Source organism: Lonchura striata, chromosome Z (assembly GCF_050655825.1).
Source record: "Lonchura striata isolate lonStrDom1 chromosome Z, ASM5065582v1, whole genome shotgun sequence".
NCBI lineage: Eukaryota > Metazoa > Chordata > Aves > Passeriformes > Estrildidae > Lonchura > Lonchura striata.
The window spans coordinates 59,081,725-59,104,374 of NC_140740.1; the positions used below are offsets into that span (position 1 = coordinate 59,081,725).

The 22,650-nt window shown below is 35.6% G+C and overlaps 1 protein-coding gene across 5 annotated transcripts in view; it reads left to right on the forward strand.

The window, feature by feature from the left end:
• RNF180 (ring finger protein 180) overlaps window positions 1–22,650 on the forward strand; it is a 69,589-nt gene that overhangs the window by 34,013 nt on the left and 12,926 nt on the right. For all 5 annotated transcript variants that reach the window (XM_085567756.1, XM_021534372.4, XM_085567757.1 and 2 more), the window contains 2 exons: window positions 11,453–11,678; window positions 16,325–16,450. In XM_085567756.1, coding sequence (XP_085423882.1) covers window positions 11,453–11,678; window positions 16,325–16,450 — 352 coding nt within the window. The remainder of the gene's footprint in view (window positions 1–11,452; window positions 11,679–16,324; window positions 16,451–22,650) is intronic.

The window sequence follows — 22,650 nt, forward strand, 5'->3', positions numbered from 1 at the left end:
ATATTCTAATATCAAGATATACTATAGTACTTTGCCACAAAAATTAATTGCAGTTTATTTTACACCATGTAGAACATTAATTCCGAAATAACCTTTCCTGGTGGTCTTTCTTTTTTCTTGTATATATTTTGAACTGTTCTTCACATTAAAACATTGTAAGCTGTGTGTTCTAGTCTCTTTGCATGTCTACAAATTTCCTAGCTCTTTTATGTCTTCTTGATGTCAGTCTCGCAAGTGTTTTTAGGATGTCAGCAATGAAATTTTTGAGATGCCTTATATTTTGATGATTAATTATCTTGCATGTTGGCTATCATAGCCAGATCCAAGTATTCATTATGTCATATATCTAAGTTGGGTCAAATATGTGAAGTAGTAGGGCAATGAATTCACTTCAATAAGTCCATGTATTTTGAGAATTTTGTTGAATGTATATAGCAATTTGTTGCATGAGCAGTTAAGCTTTTTAGATAAAGTTTACCAGTGCTGAGCTAAATACAAAAGTTCAGATTCATTTTAGGCATGAGAAGATGACCATGCTTATGATGATGACTATGAAGATGATTATGTTTATGGGTTTTTTTCTGATCTCCTTTTTGAAAAAATTTAACTCTCAAACAAGAGAATTTTAATCTAAAACAAGAATTTTGCTTTCATTTAAAGAAAATTATATTTAGTGGTAACATTGTTGAAAGGTATATATATAGTAGCTACTAAGATTCAATTTTCTGTTGGTGTGTTGCAGCAACATTTGTAGTTGTGTCCTGATTTTTTAATCCAGGCAGAGAAATGGGAAACAGTAGATGTTCAGCTTGATTTTTCTGTTTCAGCATCTTAAAATTCCAAAGAAAAGCTTTACACATCCTGGGAATTTTTTTGTGAGTTTTTTGGTTTTGGTTTTTTTTTTTTTTGGTTGTTTTTTGGTTGTTTGTTGTTGTTGTTGTTGTTTTGGGTTTTTTTGTTTGTTTATTTTTCTTTCCTGGATGGGTGGATTTTCATAATCAGTTTCTGAAAGACTTATTAGATACTTCATTAGAAGAAAAGTCTGCACTACTAAACTATAGCAAAGAGAAAAGATTGAAATCTTCAGAGGTCATTATTCAAACCCCTCAAGGCTTTTGTAAGAAGGCTTATGAGAAAGGATGACACCCTAAAATTTAAAATGGCCTCACTGTCTTCATAAATAACATCTGGGGAAGATGAAGTAGGGTGCAATATCTTGCTTATACAACAGAGAAAATTTATGCCTTGTGTAAAACAGAGTGACAGTGGTTCAATAGCTGTTCAGGGAATGTAGTTTGCTCTGCATGAGAGGAAGTGTTTATAGACTTGTATATGAAGTTACTAATAATTACAGAAAGATGCATGCATACAAAATTTTTCATTTATTCTCTGAAATAAAAAGTTAGCAATAATTTCAGCCCTGTTTATCAGACAGAAAAGATAACAGCAGCTTAATTTAAGTGTCTGGAAAGTGAACAGGTACCAGAATATTGACAGCTGACCCCTTTGAATCCATCAATCTTTAGTACTTTCAGATTGTGGCATCTTACAGTTGCATTTGAGAAAAATAAGCTTTTGCACAATTTTAATGACTGAATATGACCAGATAAAAAAACCAAGGAAAGAATGTACTGCTTATTGCTGACTGCTGCCAATACAGAACCACAACAGATACAATAATATTTCTGATAGACTTTCTGACAAGTACCATAAAGATTAAGAGTTGGGGAGACAAGGATTAATCAAACTGAACAGCTAGATATTATTTGTCAGAAAAAAACAATGTACACAACATTTGGGCTGCACTTTATTACTGCAGGTCTACCTGGATTATTTTCTTCAATAGCTCTGGATCAAATTTCAATGTCTCCAAGGTTTGAATGAAAAGAAGAAACAAAAGAGACTCTTTTTTCCTATTGCTGTGTGAGAACATCTGAAACACTTCTGTATTTTGGTTGTTTATTGTTTTAATCTAGTCTTGCAATGTCTACTACAGATGGATTACAAACTGCAAGTTTTACTGAGTCAGATAATTATGTTATGAAAATGGAGATAAAGGTCTTGTTGATGGCTCTTAGAGTGTTAACCTTAAATCATTTTTTACTTTTAAAAATATTGTTTACGACTTTGAAAAAATCTCCAAAAAGGCAATACAGCTTCTGTAGGAAATCAAACTGATTTGTACTTCTTGTAAGTTTCTAGTAATGGAAAATCTAATGTAATTTTCCTGATTTTTTTTCTAAGTAGAAACAGATACTTGTATATTTTGGTGATTTGTTTGTTTGCATTTTAAGAGAAAACTGTATATAAATTTTTCAAGTCATCTTGAACTGCATAAGAAGTGAATTAAAATATTTTATTCTGATGAATCTAGGATTATTCCATAGTCATCCTAGTAGATATAAAAAAAAAAAAAGCAAGAGTGATGCAATCTGATTACCTTGACCTAAGTTTCTCATACTCTTTTTTGAAAAGTTTCTTATATATATTCTTTTTTGAAACCCTTTGCTTGTCTTAATTTTCTTTCAGAACAGTTGAATGCTGTACTCTAAACACTGTTTAGTGATAGAGTCTATTTAAGTAATCAATATTAGTATTGGTTTTTAAAAACTTAGCCAATACACTTTAAATAGGTGGCCTGATTGTTCTAAGAAAGATCATCACCCAGTTGCTCCAGCCAGATAAGGAAACTCTTTGAAAACTGGGACAGACCTTTAATTGTCTAAATATAGCTTTAGGTTCCTAATTTTAGGGAATCTTATTTTAAAGCAATTCATCTCACTAGGTGAGTCTTTCTTGTAATGTGATATCTCACAAACTATACCTCAGTTGTGGAAACAGAGGATACTTGCAGATTCATAACTCTTGATTTTGGGGTGAACAGTGAGCTCAATCTAAGGTACAAAATGGTCACCCACCCCAGGAAGAAGGATGTCACCTTCCACAGTCATCCAAAAGAAGGGTCAGAGTTGGTTGTACCATAATGCACATCCTGGTGAATAAAAATAACAGCAGAGACCTGTGTTGGAAATACATTATTATTGTATTAATAAAATTTGAGTGATCAGGTAAACACCACAGCTGATGACTGAAAGAATGGTCATGGCTGCGTAATAATACTGAGTAATTTGTTAAAAAAAAATAATTTGAAGACATTTTTGAAAAAGCTTGTTTTGAGAGTTAGTTCAGCAAACTCTGAACTCTTTCTGTCCCAAATGCTAAGAAGTCTTCTGTTACTGTATCTATCAGCCAAAAACTGTGTAGTTCTCATGTTGCTCTTTTGCTAATTGCTAGTATAGAAATCTTTGTAGTTACTGTAAACTTTATGAGTAGAAAGAACCTTACCTTGGAGCAGGCAAATGCCAGGAGCAGTGAGACTGGTAGGAAACTGAAAATCTGTACATCTATCTTACTGTTTTGGAAAGCAGTTCCACAGAGGGAGTGACATTCAGTTATAAACAGTTTATAAATACTGTTCAGAACAGGAAAGAACCTCCACATCTGACCAGCACTCTTCCTTCCATGTTGCTTACTCCACTTTCTGCTGTACAGAGCTGGGGAAGAGACCTTTGTAAATGGTAAGAGTCAGAATTCTTCACTAAGTGTCTGTTGTATGCTGTTACCTCAGATTGTGTCATGCATCGCTGTAGTTTGACTTAAATTTATACTGAATGACCAGAAGCAATTCAAATGCATTCTTTCCTGTACTATACTTATGGAAAGCTGCCAAAATGTAGAACCACTGTTCAAGATATGCTTTTATAGATGTATTGTTACATTTTCCTAAAAGTAATAGTGTATACTTTTACAGAAATCCTAGAGAAAGAATTTAAAAATAAGCACTTGTCTGTTATTTTGCTAAAATTAAAAAAAAAAAATCTGGTTTTGCAGGTAAAAAATTAAAACTAAAGACAAAATAGTTTTTGATTCTTCATCTCAGTGTATATGTAAATTGACAGGACTATATCTTTTTAACAGGAACCAGAAAAATTACAGGTTTGTACTAGATAGAACTTGCACTGACTTTACTAGAGAGAGGGATGGACTTCAGGTGTAGATAGCAACTGTTCTGCTCTAACTAACAAAAAACTTTTATTTACTTCTTTAGGACTCTGATTTAACCTTCTAGTTCCAATGTGTTTGTAAAACATACAACAACTTCTGTAAAAAAAGAAAATAATTTCTTAAAAAGAGTTTTTTCTGCATGGAATTCACACCAAAAGGGCCAACAGATCCTTTTATCTATCACTGAGGCATCGTATCAAGACTTTGTGAGATTCGCAGAAGTTTCTGCCGGCCTCTGGGAATGAATTTTCCTTCACTTTGTTTGAAATAGTGGTTAAGATAAAGATGAATAATTCTTAATATTTGCTTTATTCTTAGATCTAGTGACACTAATAGCTGTTCCTGGATGTTTATTTCTGGTGGAAAGATTCATTTACTACTTAACTATAAAGCTTGACGTCATCTTCCTACATGCCTGTATAAGCTATGTATGTGTTTTATGAAATGCAAAATAGAAACAAAGATAAGCTTGTGACATGGCACTAATTTCTTATATACTAGTTAAGGGTGATTATAAATATTAAGGTGTTTATATGATTGTGGTGCAAGAATTTTGAGTAATATATATATTCCAGTGGCCTGTTTCAGTTCTTCTTTTTAATTTAATTACTTTAATGGGAATAAAATCTTATATTATAAGTCTATAAAGGAGTTGCAGGGATCTTCAAGATATTTTCATAAAAGCTATGTTTACAGATGTTCCTTAAATATGATTCTTCTTAGAGAAATTTCCAAAAGGGTGTGCTGAGCTGCCAGAGTATATGTAGAGCTACCAGCTTAGATGTGTATTTCAAAAGCCTAAAGGCTGGTGCTCCATAGGAGGAAGTGCAGAGATTAACCAAATTGCATAACAAAAAATGCTTAAATAATTTCAAATCTGTCATAATAAAAAAACTAAAGTATATTATATAAGGTGCTTGGAAAGAAAGGGGATAAGTGCATAATACTTACATACAGTGTCTAGCACAAGATACATTCAGTTTTATGTGGCCTGTTTCAACTTGATTAAAACAATATGAGTCAGCAATAAATTAAAATAGTCATTCTTCTTTTTTATATGAGGTATGGACACAAATAAAAAGAAAAGTTACTAGATCATTTTCTTCCCCTTGATTTGGTTTTTTGGTTTTTTTTTTTTTTTTGTTTTGTTTTTCTGGGGTTTTTTTTTTTTGAGGTTTTTTCCCCACTTCAACAAAATAAGCCTTTGTCTCCTGACAAAGTAAAAATATTTCATTGAGACAAATTGGTTAACTTGCTATGTCTCAGGCATTTTATAATTCTTTTCTTTCTTAAGGTACTCATCAAATGAACAACTCTATTGTCTAAGGCAACTTCTAAATGAGGCTGAATAAAAAAACAGCCAACGAAACAAATATACCCAAACAACCTTACCCTCCCCCCCCCCAAAAAAAATACAACAAAAATACAACCAAAATAACCCACACACAAATAAACAAAAATCACTGTTAGCTTCTTTGCTCTAGAAAGAAATTCCTCTAGAAGAGTAATGAACGAAATATCTTTCAGTTCTTTCCCTAGAGTAATTTATCAATCTCAAATGCAGCAGAGTCTGAATGAGCCAGCAGTGCCTAAGACCATCATGGGTGCCTTAGGAAAAGCATTGCCAGCAGGTCATGGAAAGTGATCCTTCCCCTTTGCTCAGCCCTGGTGAGGCGTCACCTGGAGTGCTGTGTCCAGTTCTGGGTTCCTCAGGACAACAGAGACATGGAGCTGCTGGGGTGAGTCCAGTGGAGGCTACAAAGATGATTAAAGAGCTAGGGCATCTCTCTTACAAGGAAGGGTTGGGGAACTGGTCCTGTTCAGCCTCAAAGAGATGACTGAGAGGGAGCCTTATCAATGTACACAGGTGTCTGACAGGAAGGTGTCAAGGATGGATACAGGCGCTTCTCAGATGTGCTGAGTAATGGGACAAGAGCTATGTGCAGGGGTGCAAGCACTGGAACAGGTTGTCTGGAAATATTGTGTCTCCCTCACTGGAGACACTCAAGAACTGTTTGGACACAATCCTACTCCCTGCTGCAGTAGGGAGGTTGATTGAATTGAACCTCTGTGTTCCCTCCCAGCCTGACTCATCCTGTGATTCTGTGATTCTAAAGGAAGGACAATTCTAAATGAGGGCTATAGGTAGCTCCACAGAGCTGCTTAGGCAGCTTGGCTCTGCTTTGAAGTTTTTGAAATGGTGTATGGATAGAAATAGTGCAGGTAATTTAGACTCAGTTATTGATTTGTAAAGATGTTTAAGCCATGGGCATTGATCTCTCAACCCTATTATGATTTTTATGTTTCAAGCTTAGTTTTGCGAAACACCTGAAAATATGTCCTTTTATATTTATTATGCCAGTCAACTGAAAGAGTGTTCAAAGTCATACAAACCGTGGCATATCTTATGGGCTGATTTGGAGGAACTTCTGCTAGTATAGCTAGCGACATTTTTGGTAGGGTTTTTCTGCACTTTAATAATGGATTCAGTTTTTTTTCCCTGAGTTTACTTTTGAAATGCCATTAAAAGTCACTAATTTATTTGACAGAAATAAGTCTAAATAAATTATTTTTGAAGCAAAACAACACTTAACATTTTCTCATAACAGCAACAGTGGTTTCAGTCCCTGTACCCAATCTATCTGTCAATTTAAAGAAATTTTCAGGAAGCAGTGTATTTAATGTAATAACCCTTGTGCCAGTTTTGTTTGGAAATTGACTAATAGGTCCTAAAGCTGTTGTGGAACCATGTAAAGTACTGATAATTTTGCCCAGCAACAACCAAGAAGCATTTCTTTCTTTTTGTTCTGTTTTTATATAAAACTATATAAATATTCATTCTGTATCACTTTTTCAGACCTGAAGTCTATGATTCCAAATCTTCATTATAATTTAAAACCTAAAGTCTGGTTTAGAGCTGCAAATCATTCTACAGGCAGTTTTCTTTATAAGATGATCATGTGAAATATATAACTGATTTTCCCTCAATCATCATTCCTTTCAACTGTGGACATTTTTGAGCTTACAAAGCATTCTGAGTAGGTCATTTTAAAATGAACTGTTTTGCAGGTTGTTTTTTTTTTTCATAATGTGGCATTTTTGTCAACTGCCACATGTGCCTTATTTGGTTTTGCCACTGTTTTGATCATACTTCCAGGTTTTACTCTGAACTTCCATTTTTTGATATCATTCATACAAAATCTCTTCTTGTGTGTATGACCACTTGTTCTAGGTCTTCCACATGATTACAGGTAAACCATACATTAGATATCATGTTGCATTAGATAGCCAGTGGTGCATGTATTCTTTCTGAATGTGAAAGTGAACAACCACTGCTGTATTAGACTCCTTATTACTTAATATGCTTTATAGGCTTCTCAAGCAGAAGTTGATTCACTGTTCCTCTCGTCTCTTTTGTTAATATCCTTCAGATATCCCACTATAGCAGGGGTTACTGTCAAAGCCGTATTAGCAGTTCCCAATCAAGGTGGGAAGATGAAAGGCTCTTGCCTTTCCTTTGTTTCTTAGGAGTAGTATTTTGCTTTCAAGCCTTTTCTGTTATTATTTGACAATTTTTCACTGTCCTTGATCTTTACATTTCTTTTTTCAGTTTTGTCTGTACTATAATCCTGTAAGAAAACCATTCTGGTTTATGCTTGTAAAGTTTTCATACAGTAAAGCCCTGGCTCAAGTAATATATATAGGCACCACTTTGTTGCAAATAATAAAATAATGACTTTTTATATTATTGTGCATGCTTCTTGCATAAGGAAATTGCTTCGGTTTAGCATTGCAGTACTGAATAATGCCATGTGCCTACACAGATCTTTCAAAAAGGGGCACCAAGCTGTTGGAAAGATGTCTCTTCCACTAAGAAAATTACTCCTAACTAGTTCTTGTTTGCACATTAGAATAATTTTGATCTTTTTAGTTGCAATTGGTCCTAAGATACCTCTGTCTGTGCATCTTACCATGATTACAAACCTGTCTCAGAATCAGCTGTTACCTGTGAGTCCTCAGCAGTTTTGCCTCTAGCTCTCTTAGTCACTTAATTGCCATATGAAAGACATATATCTTACAGTTAGCTCCTCTGGACACAAAGTATATTTTCTTTCCAAACAATTCTCATCAAAACCAGTTAGAAAAAGCTTTCTGTTCACTGTATTTTGTTTTTATGCTAGAATGTTTTTGACATTATATGGGCTCACAGAGTCATTTAGGTTGGAAAAAGCCTTTAAGATCATCAACTTCAAACACTAATTCAGCACTGCCAAACCCATGTGGCAGCATTGGAGGGGACTGTATTAGTACACAATGTATTAATGTTTCCTGATTTCTGAGATTAATTTCCTCACTTTATCTGCCAAATTATTTTCTACTTTTTTTCCAAAGAAATGTTACTATGAAGCTTCCTTCATTCTAAAATTACTTAGCTGTAATCAGTTCTGTTACCCTTTGCCATTCTGTTCTGGTGTGGGTTTTCTGTACTGTAAGTGTAGAGATAGTCTGAGTTAAACAGTTTTACTGACAGTTGTAATGCTCTAGTATTTAATGTTGCCTTAAGAACCTTTCCTACAGCATGGAGCTGGAAATCATGGTCCCAAGCTGTTCCTGTCTGTGACTAGCTTCTTTGGGTGTTAGTGCAGCCAGACTCGTGCTTCCTGCTTACTGTACATCCCAGTTGCCTCTGTAGTAAATTTCAGTATATGCCGAAGTTTTCTGTGGCCCTCTCATGTGGAGAAAATCAAACTGGAGCAATAAGTTCTAAGGTAAGAGAGACACAGTTACTGACATTCATGGTTGTACAAGAGCTTGTGATTGGACACACTGGTAAACCATAACTATCTCTATGCATTTTTGGCACAGCAGCTCAGAATTTACAAGCCCTCTTGCACATAATATACTGTAAACTGCAATGCAAAGGCTAAGGTAGAATGGCAGGGCAAGTGTTTGTCCAGAACTGATAAATCCTGGCTAAGTCCTTCTGCTCTGTACTTTTAATGCAATCAGTACCCATACTGTTAAGGTACTCACTATTTGCAGAGTTCAGTATCTCCCATAGACAGAGATACTCTTTGGGAGTAATGAGAGACACAGCAATTCAAACCAGTATAAGCCATAAATGTAATCTCTGAAACATCTAGAGATTTCCATATTTACATAACCACAATATTAACAATTGTCATTAACTTTTGGTACCAGTGTCAGGCAGTAGTGGTCTGTCATGGCCTATGAGTGTCAAAAGTGACCTCTGTAATACATAGTGTGTTGCATTGACTCTGACTGGATTCCAGGCACCCATCAAAGCTTGTCTAACACTTCCCACCACAGCTGAACAGGGGAGGCAAGGATTGGGAGTTCAGAGTAAGGGTGATGAGAGAAGAGTTTTGACACTCAGCAGTGTCTTGATAAGCTCCTATTTTGGGTTTTTTTGGTGGATCTCTTGGTTATTGGAGTATATTGGGTTCTGTGAGCTGTGAAAGAGAAAACCAGAAACAGGAAAAGAGAAGGATAGAAGAAGCAGAGTGTAGTAAACTTCTCCTGAGTGTCTCCCATAAAGATGAAAATATTGGTTGCTTCTTTAAGCCAATATCCCCATTCCAATCAGGATAGGGTTTCCTTTTGCAGTAGTCAGGGGGGAGCATGACTAAGACCTACAAGGATTGTTCTCTTCTACCTCATGTCATTGCTGGGGTCAGGGGAAGGGAATCTCTTCCAAAGAGAAGGACTTCTTCCAGCTGAGTAAGCGTGGTGCAGGTTCTGAGCTGGAGGGAGCGGTTGGGTAACATTGGTTCCAAGCTGGAGGGAAGCAGGCAGGTGGTGCTGGTTCTGAGCCAGAGGGAGCAGTGGGGTATTTATCTGTTGTCAGGGGTTTCCACAGTGAGCAATGACCATGGTTTTTCTTATTCTCTCTGCCTTCAGTGTTGTTGCTATTACTGTTTATATTCTTATCTCATTGCTATTCCTAGTAAATTGTTCTTATCTCAATCTGTAATCTTCACCTTTTGTGCCTCCAGTTCTCCTCTCCAGCCCTCCACAGAGGGGAGGAGGAGCAAGTTGAGTGGCACATGGTTTGGAGAGTCTCAGTGGGAGCACTAACTGAAGAGTACCATTCCTAAATCATGACCGCCAAAAACCCAGGGTGCCATTAGTACCAGATCTTCAGATTACTTGGAAAAGTTTAGTCATCTTACAGGAGCAAAGCTGGAACATGGCAATGCACACAAGTTGTTACATTCATATGGGATGAGTGCCATTTGGGAAGTCCAGCTATGTCTTCCTGCAAATATAGCAGTGCAAGAAAATTTGGAGCATATGCACTGACAAAAGCAAGCAGTTACTAAAGATGGTAGGAGTTCCTAGACTTTCTATTCTAAGGTTTATATTGTGCTTTGTAGTTATAAAACTGTGGCTTGTTTTGAACTCATTCTTGCTGGAACATGGCCTTCACGGATTACTTTTCAAAGGCACAGAAATTCACAGTTTATTTTTAGAGATTTTTATTTTGTTTTGCCTTTCTTGGCAAAGTAAAGGTATTTTCACACCTGAAGGATGGGATGCCATCCAGAGAAGCATGGACAAGCTCAAAAAATGGGTGTACAGGAATCTCATAAGGTTTTAATAAGACCAAGTGAAATCTGCACTAGGTGGAGTAAAGCTTATGTGGAAAGACTGAGTATTTGGTTTGTTCAAAGTTTGTTGAGTATTTGGTTGGAAAAGAGAAGGCTTAAAGGTGATGTAATTATGGCCATTTAGTACCTGAAAGGAGCCTACAAGATGGAGAGAGACTACTTACAAGGGCATGTAGTGATAGAACAAGGGAACATGACTTCAGACTGCAATGGGGTAAATTTAGACTTGATATTAGGTAAAAATTCTTTACTGTGAGGGTGGTGAGGCACTGGAACAGTTTGACAGAAGTTGTGGATGTGCCATTATTGAAATGTTCAAAGCCAGGTTGGATGGAACTCTGATCAGCCCGGTCTAGAGAAAGGTGTCCTGCACGTGGCAAGAGTTAGGAACTAGATGATCTTTTAGGTCCCGTTCAAGACACACCTTTCTATGTTTCTACATTTTTGTAAAGCAAATGCATATAAACTGTGAAAATTAATTTTAAAAGAAGAAATTTGACCATTATACAGCATTTTTGGTTTTGTTACTTCCTTCTTTTACTGTCTTGTGATTTTTCATCTTTCCCACAGAGGACTTTTTCTGACATTCCTGTTTTATGTTTCATCATCTTGTTAAAAGTAACCTGTATTAAATTTAAGAATATCATCTGTGTGTACTGTCTTCTTAACCATTACTGAAGAAGATCTTCCAGACCATTGGTTTATCAAAAATAGTTGTCAGCTGAATGGGAAAATATGTTCTCTTTTTCTTGCAGCCTGCAAATGATAACCTGCATACAAATGATGAGCGTGAACTCAGAGGAGATAAAGAAAGCTATCTCTGTGCTGTGTGCCTGGATGTTTATTTCAACCCTTACATGTGTTATCCATGCCACCATATCTTTTGTGAACCTTGCTTAAGGGTGCTTGCCAAAGACAATCCAGCCAGCACTCCATGTCCACTGTGTCGCACTACAATTGCCAGAGTCTTTTTCCAAACAGGTATAGAAATGAAAGTTTTTACACATAAAAAAATATTTGTACTTTTCTATGTATGCATTCAGAGCAAATTTTGGTAATGTTAATCCACTGTGAGATTTTCCTTCCATTACTTTCCATTTCCATTCCTCCTTCCATGCAGGTTCTCTTCAATGTCAAGATGCTATTCGGGGCATATCAATTTTTATAAACTTGTTATTTTACAAATGACATTCTGATCATTTTCTCCTTTTTTGTAGAATTCTGGTAGATTTCTTTTATTTCTTCTTCCTGAATAATAAGCTCCAAACATAATAAACATTTCTCAAACTATGCTATTGGAAAAGTATTTTTTTAATTGTTCATTTAATGGTGCACAAAAAAAAAAAATACCCTTTTCATTTATGACATTAAATTTGGACACAAGTGAAAATAAAGGCTGGCAGAACCCTTGATAATCTTCTTAAATTCACCTGTCCTGGCCTCTTATACCCTCATCTCTTGTGTTCCTTACTCTTAAAGAAAGAAAAATACGGTGTGTAGGGGGCACTGGTGTCAGATTTGGTATAGAAATAGAAGAGGGTAAGTAGTCCTGCAGATAGAATGTCTGGAACAGTGTGAGTCAGCCTTTTATGCCCAAAGCTCATATGGTAGATTCAAGTACCATTGGTAGAATTGCACTATGGTATCTGGAGTTAGGGCATTTACAGCACTTAAAACTGTGCATAGACAGTTCACAGAGTAATGGAAAATACTCAGCTATGCAGGAGTGTTTGTTTCATTTTCGATGCTACAGAGGTCTTGCAGAGATCATCTTTAAGCTGTTGTGAATGCTGTGGTGATGACAGGTTAGGGATACAGACTGAAGTATGGCTTCACATTGAACAGCAGAGCTGCCCACCTTCTGTTCCTGGTTGTGCACAAACGCTGCTTTTGGACAGGCCTAACTTTGTATGATTTCATGGCAGGTCAGTTTGAAGAACTGACTGGGATAAATAAGAGCTCATTTGGGTGGGAAGGAGGCATTTTCCAGATGAACCTATTGCCCCAGGATGATTCACTGAGCAGCTCCTGGTTGCCAGGGATAGAGACTGGCTATCCCTGGCTATCCGTTCACTGATGCACTGCAGCAGAAAAACATGGGTGGAAAGCTGCAGCCTGAGCACTCTCAACCCCCTGCCTGTCTGCTGTATAGAGATTTCAAGCTGTTCTCATTTCATTTCCCTAATGTTTGATTCTCCCTTCAGTTTGATGTACAGATAAAGTGTGTTTCACTGATACAGAGTTAGGCTATTCTAGGGCTATTTCAGTTTTCAAAAACCAATTTAGCAGATTTGCTGCAGAAAATTACCACTGGGAGAGCACAAAAGGAGAATAAAGATGCTTCCTAAAATGTATTTGCAAAAATTTTCAACATATTACAGTTGTCTAAGTGAAATATCATTAGGATTATTTGTGGCCTTTAAATATTTAACATACAATGCATAAAAATGCCTGGTAGGAGGGAGTGAAGAAGAAGGAGCCAGATTCTTCTGAGTGGTGCTCACTGCCAACACAAGAGGCATTCGGTACAAACTGAAAGACCTAAGATCCCATCTGAACACAAGAAAGCACTTTTTTTTTCATGTGAGGGTGTCAAACAGGCTGGTCAGAGAGGCCATGGAGCACCCATCAAAACCCAGCTGGACATGGTTCTGGGCACCTGTGCAGCTGACCTGCTTGAGCAGGTTGGATTAGCTGTTCTCAAGACATCCCCTACAACCTTACCCACTCTTTTAGAATATTGAATAGCTTTTATGAGGAAAAGGATGCCTAAAGGAGCAAATACATTGTCACAGACTTGTAAATAGAGTCTACTATAAATAGTGGATCATAACAGTATATGATATGTTTTGTATTAACAACTTCAGATGAGGGAGATCTGCAGCTATTTGCCATTCAATGTATAGTAATATGTGCTTGACTTAGCAATAAATTTAAAAATATGTACAGTAATTTAGCTCAATTATATTATATATATTAAGAAATATATTTTGAACTTTTCCCAGTGCATAACATCCTGAACAACTTTTAAATGAACTAAGGGTTATTGATGATGCTATCATATCCTTAGAGAAATTAGTAAAATCATTAAGAAGATGAATGGTGCCAGAGCAATGTAAAGCATAGTAATTTTTTTTTCCATTCAGAAGAGTTCTTAAACCTTTAAAAACTTACACTAAAGTCAGTGCTGCTATAGGTTTGTGCAGGCAGCAAAGCAAAGTTGCTTGTAGTCTTTACATACTTCTCTAATGCTGCAGTTTGGATGTCTTATTTTCCGCAATTTATTTTGATGCGTTCTGCAGCTTTCCTTTCATATATGTGCATTCATTTTACAAAGATATTTCAAAAAAGAAAAACATTTAAGGATACATTCAGAAGTTCACTTTTTATCTTGTACAGTTTTGGAGACTGAACACAGCTGGAAAAGAATAATGCCTGTAAGGTGTGGAAAGAAAAGGGCTAAGAGGTCAATTATCCATCAATTATGGAGAAAAACAGTGTTTAACTGAGAGCTACAAAGACTCACGAGGGTCATTGCTCTGGCCAGTTGCCTCGGTCAACAGAGCCTTTTTTACAAGATCCCTTAAGTGTAAGTTCCAGTCCAGATAGGTTGCTCTCATGGTGCTTTCTATGCATTCCCATCTTTCTTAAAGGCTGTCTTAGAAGCCTTTCTCCCATCAGAATAAACTCCCATCTGATCAGATGACAGCGTGCCCAGAACACACCTAAGAAAACAGCTCTTGAGCTGATTCCACCAAGTAACTTTCTAAGTTACCAAGTATCTTCTACATGCTTCACTTACCGGGCAAGATCTTCTACACTTTCGTTCGTATAAAGTTTCATTTATGTTGTTTGCAAGAAGGGCCAGACCTGACACTTACGTGCAATAAATCCACTACTTTGGAGAAATGCAGATTGAGGGTAGCAGTTGTGCAAGGAAGGTCCAGCCATGTGGCAGGAAAAGAGAGTCATGCATAGAGAGGGACAGGTGACCTGGCCAGCCTGAGGGGATCTTTCACTGAAAGCCTAGCCAAGCAGCATCGTAGAAGCCAGTAAGACTTGTCACCACTGCCTTTTCTGAAAAACAGGAATTTGATGCCTCACCAGAGGTTTCAGTATTTAAATTTGAATAAAATTGAAAGAATTGTGTTGATTTCTGTGGTCTGTAGCAGGAAAATAAAATGTTCTCTGTCTATGCCATGAGAAGCAAGAAGAGTCTCATCAGAAGCTTGAATCTGAATAGTACTTAATCCAAATATGTTCAGTAGCTTATAAAGCTCTTTCATAAAAATTTAAAAAGCAATAGTGAAAAATACACAATTTTTTCATTTTATATTTAAGAGAGAAAAAGGCCTTTTTTCCTTCAGGGACAGTATTTTATATGTGCAGTAGCTCTATTTTCACATAATGAGATAGAGGATTTGAAGATTCTGTGCTCTTCATGTATTGTATATCTTGATTCCACCTGCATTGTGACATGGTGAAATAAAGGAGAATTTTTAGAATCAGACCAGAATGGGGTTTTTACTTCAAATCTGCTAATGTCTTCATCTTACACAGAAAAAGCTACTGAAAGCAAGAGAATTTTTTTTTTCTTTTTAGAGCTGCTCACATAAAAGATTAGCTTTCTTAAATTTGCCAGACAAAAATATTTTATCCTTTCATAAAATATTTATTACTAGAAAAGTATGTTTCATTACATTGGACCATGGGAAGTAATAAAACAAGCCTTCTCAAAAAACCTGTGCTTGTCTTTTCTTACTTGGAAGGTACAGAAAGAATTATGGTACCAGCTACTCTTTGTATTTATCTGGAGCCGTCTTGGTTTGGAGACACAAATTGTGCAGGGGTTTGATGAGCAGGGTGTTGAAGCTTTTCCTATTAACTACTAGCTTTGCAACCCTGTTTGTTATCAGTAGATCAATCCTATGGTAGGAAAATAGTTTTTAGTTTTCCATTGGATTTCTATGGATAGATTAGTTTGGCAGTTTTAAGCTGCAATTATGTAGGTATTTCCCCAAATTATACCCTGAGAAGATGTTGATTTCTTGAGATTAGTATATAATGCCAACTTCTCCAATGTGTCATGAATCATCCTACAAAAGTTTTCTTAACAGCATATAAAATAATTCATTAACAGGATTAATTAGTTAACAAGATCAACTTCCTGTTAATCCAAAGACTTCTTTAAAATATCAAAAAAAAGTCAGGCTCTTCTCCTTCCTTTACATTACTAACTATTACTGAATGGTGATGTTAAACAAAAACCTGAGAATTAATACCACAGTAACTTTTATGGATATAATTTTTATTCATAGAGGTCATCATAGTTTTGGAAGTTAAATAGCTTGATTTCTTAAATACATCATTTTGCCAGAAATTATCATCGTGACTATCATCTTTTCTAATGGTTTTTTTCCCAAAGAAGTAGAATGTTTACAATTTGCTCTTACTATATATGGAACTGGTTGGGTAAATGTGATTGTAAAAAATAGGTGTTATAATCAGAACTATACATATATATGGCATTTTTATTTTGCATAAGTTTATGCTAATTGTTACGCTAATTATTATTGTGCTTTATTTAGAGCATTGATGTATGTATTCTTTTCCCTTAATTATTGTAGATCTGAATAACTGTACCAGATCTTTTTTCCCTATGGAATATTTGAATCTAAAGGAAAATTTTCAAAAATCCAATTCTGCTAAATGGCCTCTACCAAACTGCAAGAAAGCATTCAAAGTTTCTGAAGGTAAGATTTTTAATTTTTGCCTAAATGTCATTCAATCTTTAGTGTAATATTTGAAAATAAGACTGATTAATACATGCCATTGGCAACCAGATGGATGATTCTTAAAGTAGAGATGAGTTTAATTCTCATGGGTGATTCATACACAGTGCTCTGAATCTAAAGATAAATTGCAAACTGTAAAAAGACAATTGTGTATGTGCCTTTTAATTTATTTTTAAATCTTTAATTCTGTTCACATTATCAGGATAATTTCATGGAGCTTCCTCCTTAGAAAAATTTCTGTCTGCATTGTGGAATAAGGAAAATTACTCTAGGAAAAAGTTGCTAGTTCTGAGTGTGGTCAATAAAAACCTCTCAAAAAAAATCAGAAAAATCAGTCTTTTATGAAAGAAGTCAAATAAAAAGTTTTTAATAATATATATTATTCCATACATAATGCATGCAAAATGGAGTAATGGGTATGGGTGTTTTCATTTTATTTTCTCTTTATTATATGAAGAAAGCTTAGTCCCCTTCTTGAAACTTTAACACTAAACATTTTCATGATTAACTGATCATGAACTGAACAAATTTAAGTTAGACCATCTAAATGCAGGATTCACTGTTTACCCATATTTCCCTGTGGCCTTTCTTCACCAGACCTCATAAACATTTACTTAGTTATTTGTATATACTTTTCATAGTGCTGAGTCTAGCTAGCAAATATACTTTTCCTTTTTGTAAGAGCAGATTGCTTCTGAAAATATGTGGAAAAAATAAAACAGACCATTTTATATTCCTTTTATAAGTCTACCCAGGCTTTTGTAAAGGTGAAATTTGATAACTTTTGGAACTCCACTTATAAAGTCATGTCAGGTAATGCCACAATTTGATATTTAAAATATCAAGAAATGTGCCTGGCTATCAAAAGTAGCAGACTTGAGAAATTTGAGGACTGGTAAATTATCTTTGGTATTGCTCAGAGAAGAAACTGGAGGCAGGACAAATTAAGATGACTATTTTCTCTTACAGGTGTTAATGTAGTATGGGTGTTAATGCTGGGCTCATTAACACCCATATTTATTTTAAATATGTTTATTTTAATACATATTTTGTATGTTACATCCTTCCTTTATGTTTTGTAGTCTTATACAAATTATGCTTTTCATAAATATGTTTCACAATGCTAAGAAAATTGTACGAAGCATAGATAACTAGAAATAAAAGAAAGATCTGGAGAGGTCATACAGTTTCAGTATTGTGCCACCTGAAAATTTGCCATAGTCTTCAAAAAAGGTAATTCTAAATACATAGCCTAAAAGTCCCACACTAAATAGGAACATCTAGCTGATACACCACACAAACCCCAAAGCTGTCTGAAACTTTGTATTTGCATTCCTAAATAAAAGGATGACTTCCATGTGTCTCTTCTGACTTTTTATTTCAATACAAAATTACTGCTTTTTATTTCAGTTTTTAAAAAAAAATGTTTGTGTGATTTCAAATGCAAATCTGTAGCATTTTCTTCCTGGGTTTATATCTAAATTGTGTTTGGCAACACTTAAAATTCCATATTTTTATAATTGCTTGTGTTTTCTGGCTCAGGATGCTACTAGGAACTTAACAGGCGTAAAATACTGAGAATAGTGACAGCAAAATTCTTCTGTCATCATATTAGATTCCATTGCAAAGGCAAACCCTGATACCACTGAGATCTGAAGGGACAAAGAGGGCACTTAGATTAATTTTCTGTTAATTAGGAACCTAATAGCCTAATAAGATCTTATAATTTCAGAAGTGAAATACAAAGAATGGAAAGAGGAATAGGGTGAGTATGTGAGTAGACTGACTGGAGTTAAAAGGGATATTTGAACATGAAAATAACCACCTCTGTATAGGAGTGCATTGTCAAAGAAGAAATTCTGTAGCTGTGTTAGAAATGCATAAGCCCTTTCACCTTCATATCTAGCAGGTCCAGTGTTTACTGAGAATTTAGAAGCTCTTTTTGTATGATTCCAGCTTTCATTGTGACAAAACCTCTTCCACAATATCATTTTAATACCACAGATATAAAAATAGTAAATCTTAGCCAGTAAATCACTCATTAGAGATGCTAGATAAAATCAGACCCCAGAGCTAGATTGGGATATGAGGAATAAAAAATGGCTGCTAGGAAGTTTAGATTATATACAAAATTTATCTGGTTAACTAATTTTGACTTCATGAACATTGCAGGGCTGCTAGATAAAATGAAGCATTTCCTCTTTTTCCTTACTTTTTTTCCTGAACTGATTCACTAAGCCAAATATATTTGGTTATCTACATGTGACTCTTCTTTCATATGAGATTTTCCATGAGGAATGTAGAATAATCTTTGGTAATGCAACCAACCATAGCTTTTCAGTTCTTATACAAAAAGAAAGAAACCTCATAACTGCAGCACTTTTGGGCTTTAAGCTGATGAAAATTGCTCTTTAGTTTGCCCTTGTATTGCACTGTATTTTTTTCCAATAAAATAATCAACAGAATTCCTATTTGTTTCATAAACATTGCTTATGGTATTGCTCTCAATATGGTATGCTGTGTTTGGTCAAGGATAAGTTAATGGTAAAATGTGATTGGTGTTCATGAAGTAAACCAATTCTTTTTTCCCATTCAGATTTTTAATACATGGAAAAGTTAACAAGATAATTTTAAATATTTCTCTAAAATATCTTCTATTTCATATGAGATAAACAGAGATATTATATTAGTTATTCTTTTGAGTACTGATAACTTTAACAAAATGTAAATGCACAATAGAAATAACATCTCAATTAATGGTTTCCTTACATAGATTTTAAAACAGATAAATAGTGTAGTTTGAACAGGAGAGTTAAATAGCAAATACACTCAATTGGATCCTATTATCATATATCATAACTGAATCACTCAAGTGAAGCCTTTGTATGCTATTAAAGTGGAATTGCATTCTGTAAGAGCTGTACAGTCACAGGAAGTTCGCCAACTTAGGGTAAGTCTCCAACAGTAATTTGATACAGAAATGTGGGCTAAAATAAGAGATTAGGATAATTTAAATTGCAAATATGATACTTAATTTGACAGTGATTTTGGTGTAATCAAGTGCAGAAATTTAAAATTACATATTTAGTACACTGTGCCTAGAAGTGTTATTTCTGAACCTTTTGCATAAATCTGAGATAGAACTACATTGAAGAGATAGAGGATAAAGTAGTCAAGATAATGATGATAGCACTGTACATGGATGCTGTCTGCCTGCATGTATGTTGAGGTTGTAGAGATGGCTCAAGAAAAGTAGAAATAGGTGTTTAGAATGGGAGAAGGGGATTATAAAACCTCTTGAGTTACAACCCTTGATTACTATTTGAAATCATAATTATTCCTAGGCTAATAGAAATCCCCTCCAACTGTTACTGATCCTGATGTTTTTATTTAAAACATGAGAATTAAATTGAAAGTCTAAAATATTACAGAATAGATAAAAATAGAATGTTTATTTCTATCTTTTCAAATCTTTAATCTAGAAGACATTCCCCAAAGTGTTGCATACCATGAAATCTGTGCAGATTCTTTCCTGGTCTCGTTTCTTTAGGTACTTAATAAAAATATTGACTTCTGCATTAGTCAAGGACTGCACAATAGAGTGTTTTCCAAGCCTACTGAAACCTGGTGGAAATTACCACCACCTCAGTAGGTCACATCTGGCAAGTCCTTTTATGTACTCATTCTCTGGAGAAAATGGTGAGCAATTTCCTTTAGAGAAAGCTTTTAATAATACCAGTTGGTACATTTCCTTGTATTTCTGTCTTTCAAATAGTACAATATTAAAATTTACTTTCTTGATATCATTATTTCAGTTTGATAGGCAACAAAGGCACAATGTTGAAAATTAAAATTTACAGGTTTTAAGTTCATACTTCCGTGTTTAAAAGAGCCAAATAAAGTGATGCTCATTTTCAAGTTCAGATACTGTGATCTAGTGAGAAGAAAACAAGACAGGTGTTACTGAAAATAGTAGGGGCAGTATTTAATTTTAGCTATAAAAAGTAATGCTGGCAGGAGGCTCCCAGAATAATCCTTATTTTAGACTATTTTTTTCAAGTTCTACTATTCCATCCCATCAGGGTCACCCAGAGCAGGTGACTCAGGAACTCATCCAGCTGGGTTTTGAATGTCTCTGGAGAGGGAGACTCTCAACCTTCCTGGACAGCCTGATCTAGTGCTCTACCACCCTCAACACAAAGTTCTTTCTCATGCTGAGATGGAACATCTTGTGTTTTAGTTTGTAGCCATTGCTCCTTTCCCAGTCTCTGGACACCACTGAACAGTCTGGCATCATCCTCTTGGCACCCAATTTTGGGATGTGTTATTGAGCTTCCTTCTCAGTCTTCTCCTCTCTAGACTAAACGGGCCCAGCTCTCTCAGCCTCTCCTCACAAGAATCTTCAGTAGAGCTTGTGAAATCATAGAAAGCTAATTTGCACACATCTGTTTGTCACAAAATGTATTTGCAATCTTCAGTCTTCACAGAAAGTGAATTTTCTGCCTAAAAAAGACACACTTCACTGGAAAGTGTTGTCTCAGAGTTTCTGTTAGGCTTATAGTACATTAATACAGAAAAGACAGTATCCAAGCCTGCTGGTTGAGTGTTTTAGGTCAGCTCCACTGATGGCCACTTCGTCATTTTACTGATTTGTCAGCACTTGACCTTAACTCTTGCACCCATATTCCTTGCCCACAAGTTCTGTCCACTCCTGCTGGTAAAAGTGCAAGACTGATTTCTTGATTCCAGAGTCTCCTTTGGGTCCCATGGAGCAGCTGTGCTCTAAATAGCCTTTATGCCTTTCCTTCTGCACCTTGCCCAGTAGAAGTCAATCTGAAAGGAAAAGAAATGGAAGGGGAAGTTCGAAATAAAAAGGTCATTGCCACAGACATGTCTTAAGCTGTGGATTTAGGGCTGCTGCTTCCTTCCCTGTTATTTTGCCAACAGTGTTAGTACAAAACATTGTGTATCAATAGCTTTGTTTCTCTTTTAAGGTGTTTTGCAGAGGCTGTTCTTTAGGGACTCCTTCAGAGCCACATTCTCATTGAAAAGGATGTTCGATCCTAAAGACTGCCTCCAGAACTAGCCTGTGTAGGAGAGTAATTTACTACTCAAAAATTATGATTACTGTTTTGTCTCTATTGGTTTATCAATGCACTGAAGGGAATCAAAGTCTATCTAATTTGTATGTGTCACCAGCATTGCTTGTTTCCATTTAACCATGGTATTTTAAGACTGGTGTACCAGGAATATTGGTAGCTGTAATTATGCAACACCAAGGGTTGTGATAGAATGGCCATGGCGAAAATGTATACTGTAGTCTTTCCCCATCTGACATGTTCCTGAATGGACTTTAGATTGGCATCTTTAGTTCTGCTTAGGCAGCCAAGTGTTCAGTGGTTAGTGAGACAACTAAGAACATCTTGGACCTCCTATGAAAACATGGCCCACAGCTGTACCAGAGACACCCAAATGAACTTGTAGGGGAGTTAGAGGTACCACAGTTCTGATTCTGCAGCTTACAGTTAGTAAAAACTTTTAAGGAAGACCTTTTCTAAAGATGCATAATAAAATATAGCTGTGTTCAGGATAAGAGGGAAAGTCCTTTGAAGCATTAATAGCCAGTTAAAAGATGCCAAACAAGGAATAGAAATACATGATTAATTTTTCTCACTGAAGAGATATCATATGGGTCCTATATGGGTCTAAATTACAGTTTGTATTACCCAGTGTATTTTTTACAAGATACGAAGTTGTGAGATTTGCTTACAGTATGAAATATTCAGGATAATAAAAATTAAAACCAAATGCAAGTAGTGGCAAGACACTGTGTTGGTACCTAGTGTTCTTTAGCAATGTTTACATTGTTTTCTTTTTATCACAAAACAAGGTAGTTAGAGGGAAGGATACAAACAAGATAAAAGTGAAAGTCAGTTTTTAAATGTTTCCTGATGAGGAATATGTAAATAGCTTAGAACACTTCACACAAAGAAATAGATTACTAAAAGAGGGGGGATGATTGCAGTAATTAAGATCACAAGAGGCATGACAGAAGTGTATGTGTGCTGCTGTTATTCACTATTCATAATAAAAGAACTAGAACTCTGCAAAAGAACTAAAAGGCATTAAATACAATTATCATTTCCCCAAAGCATGGG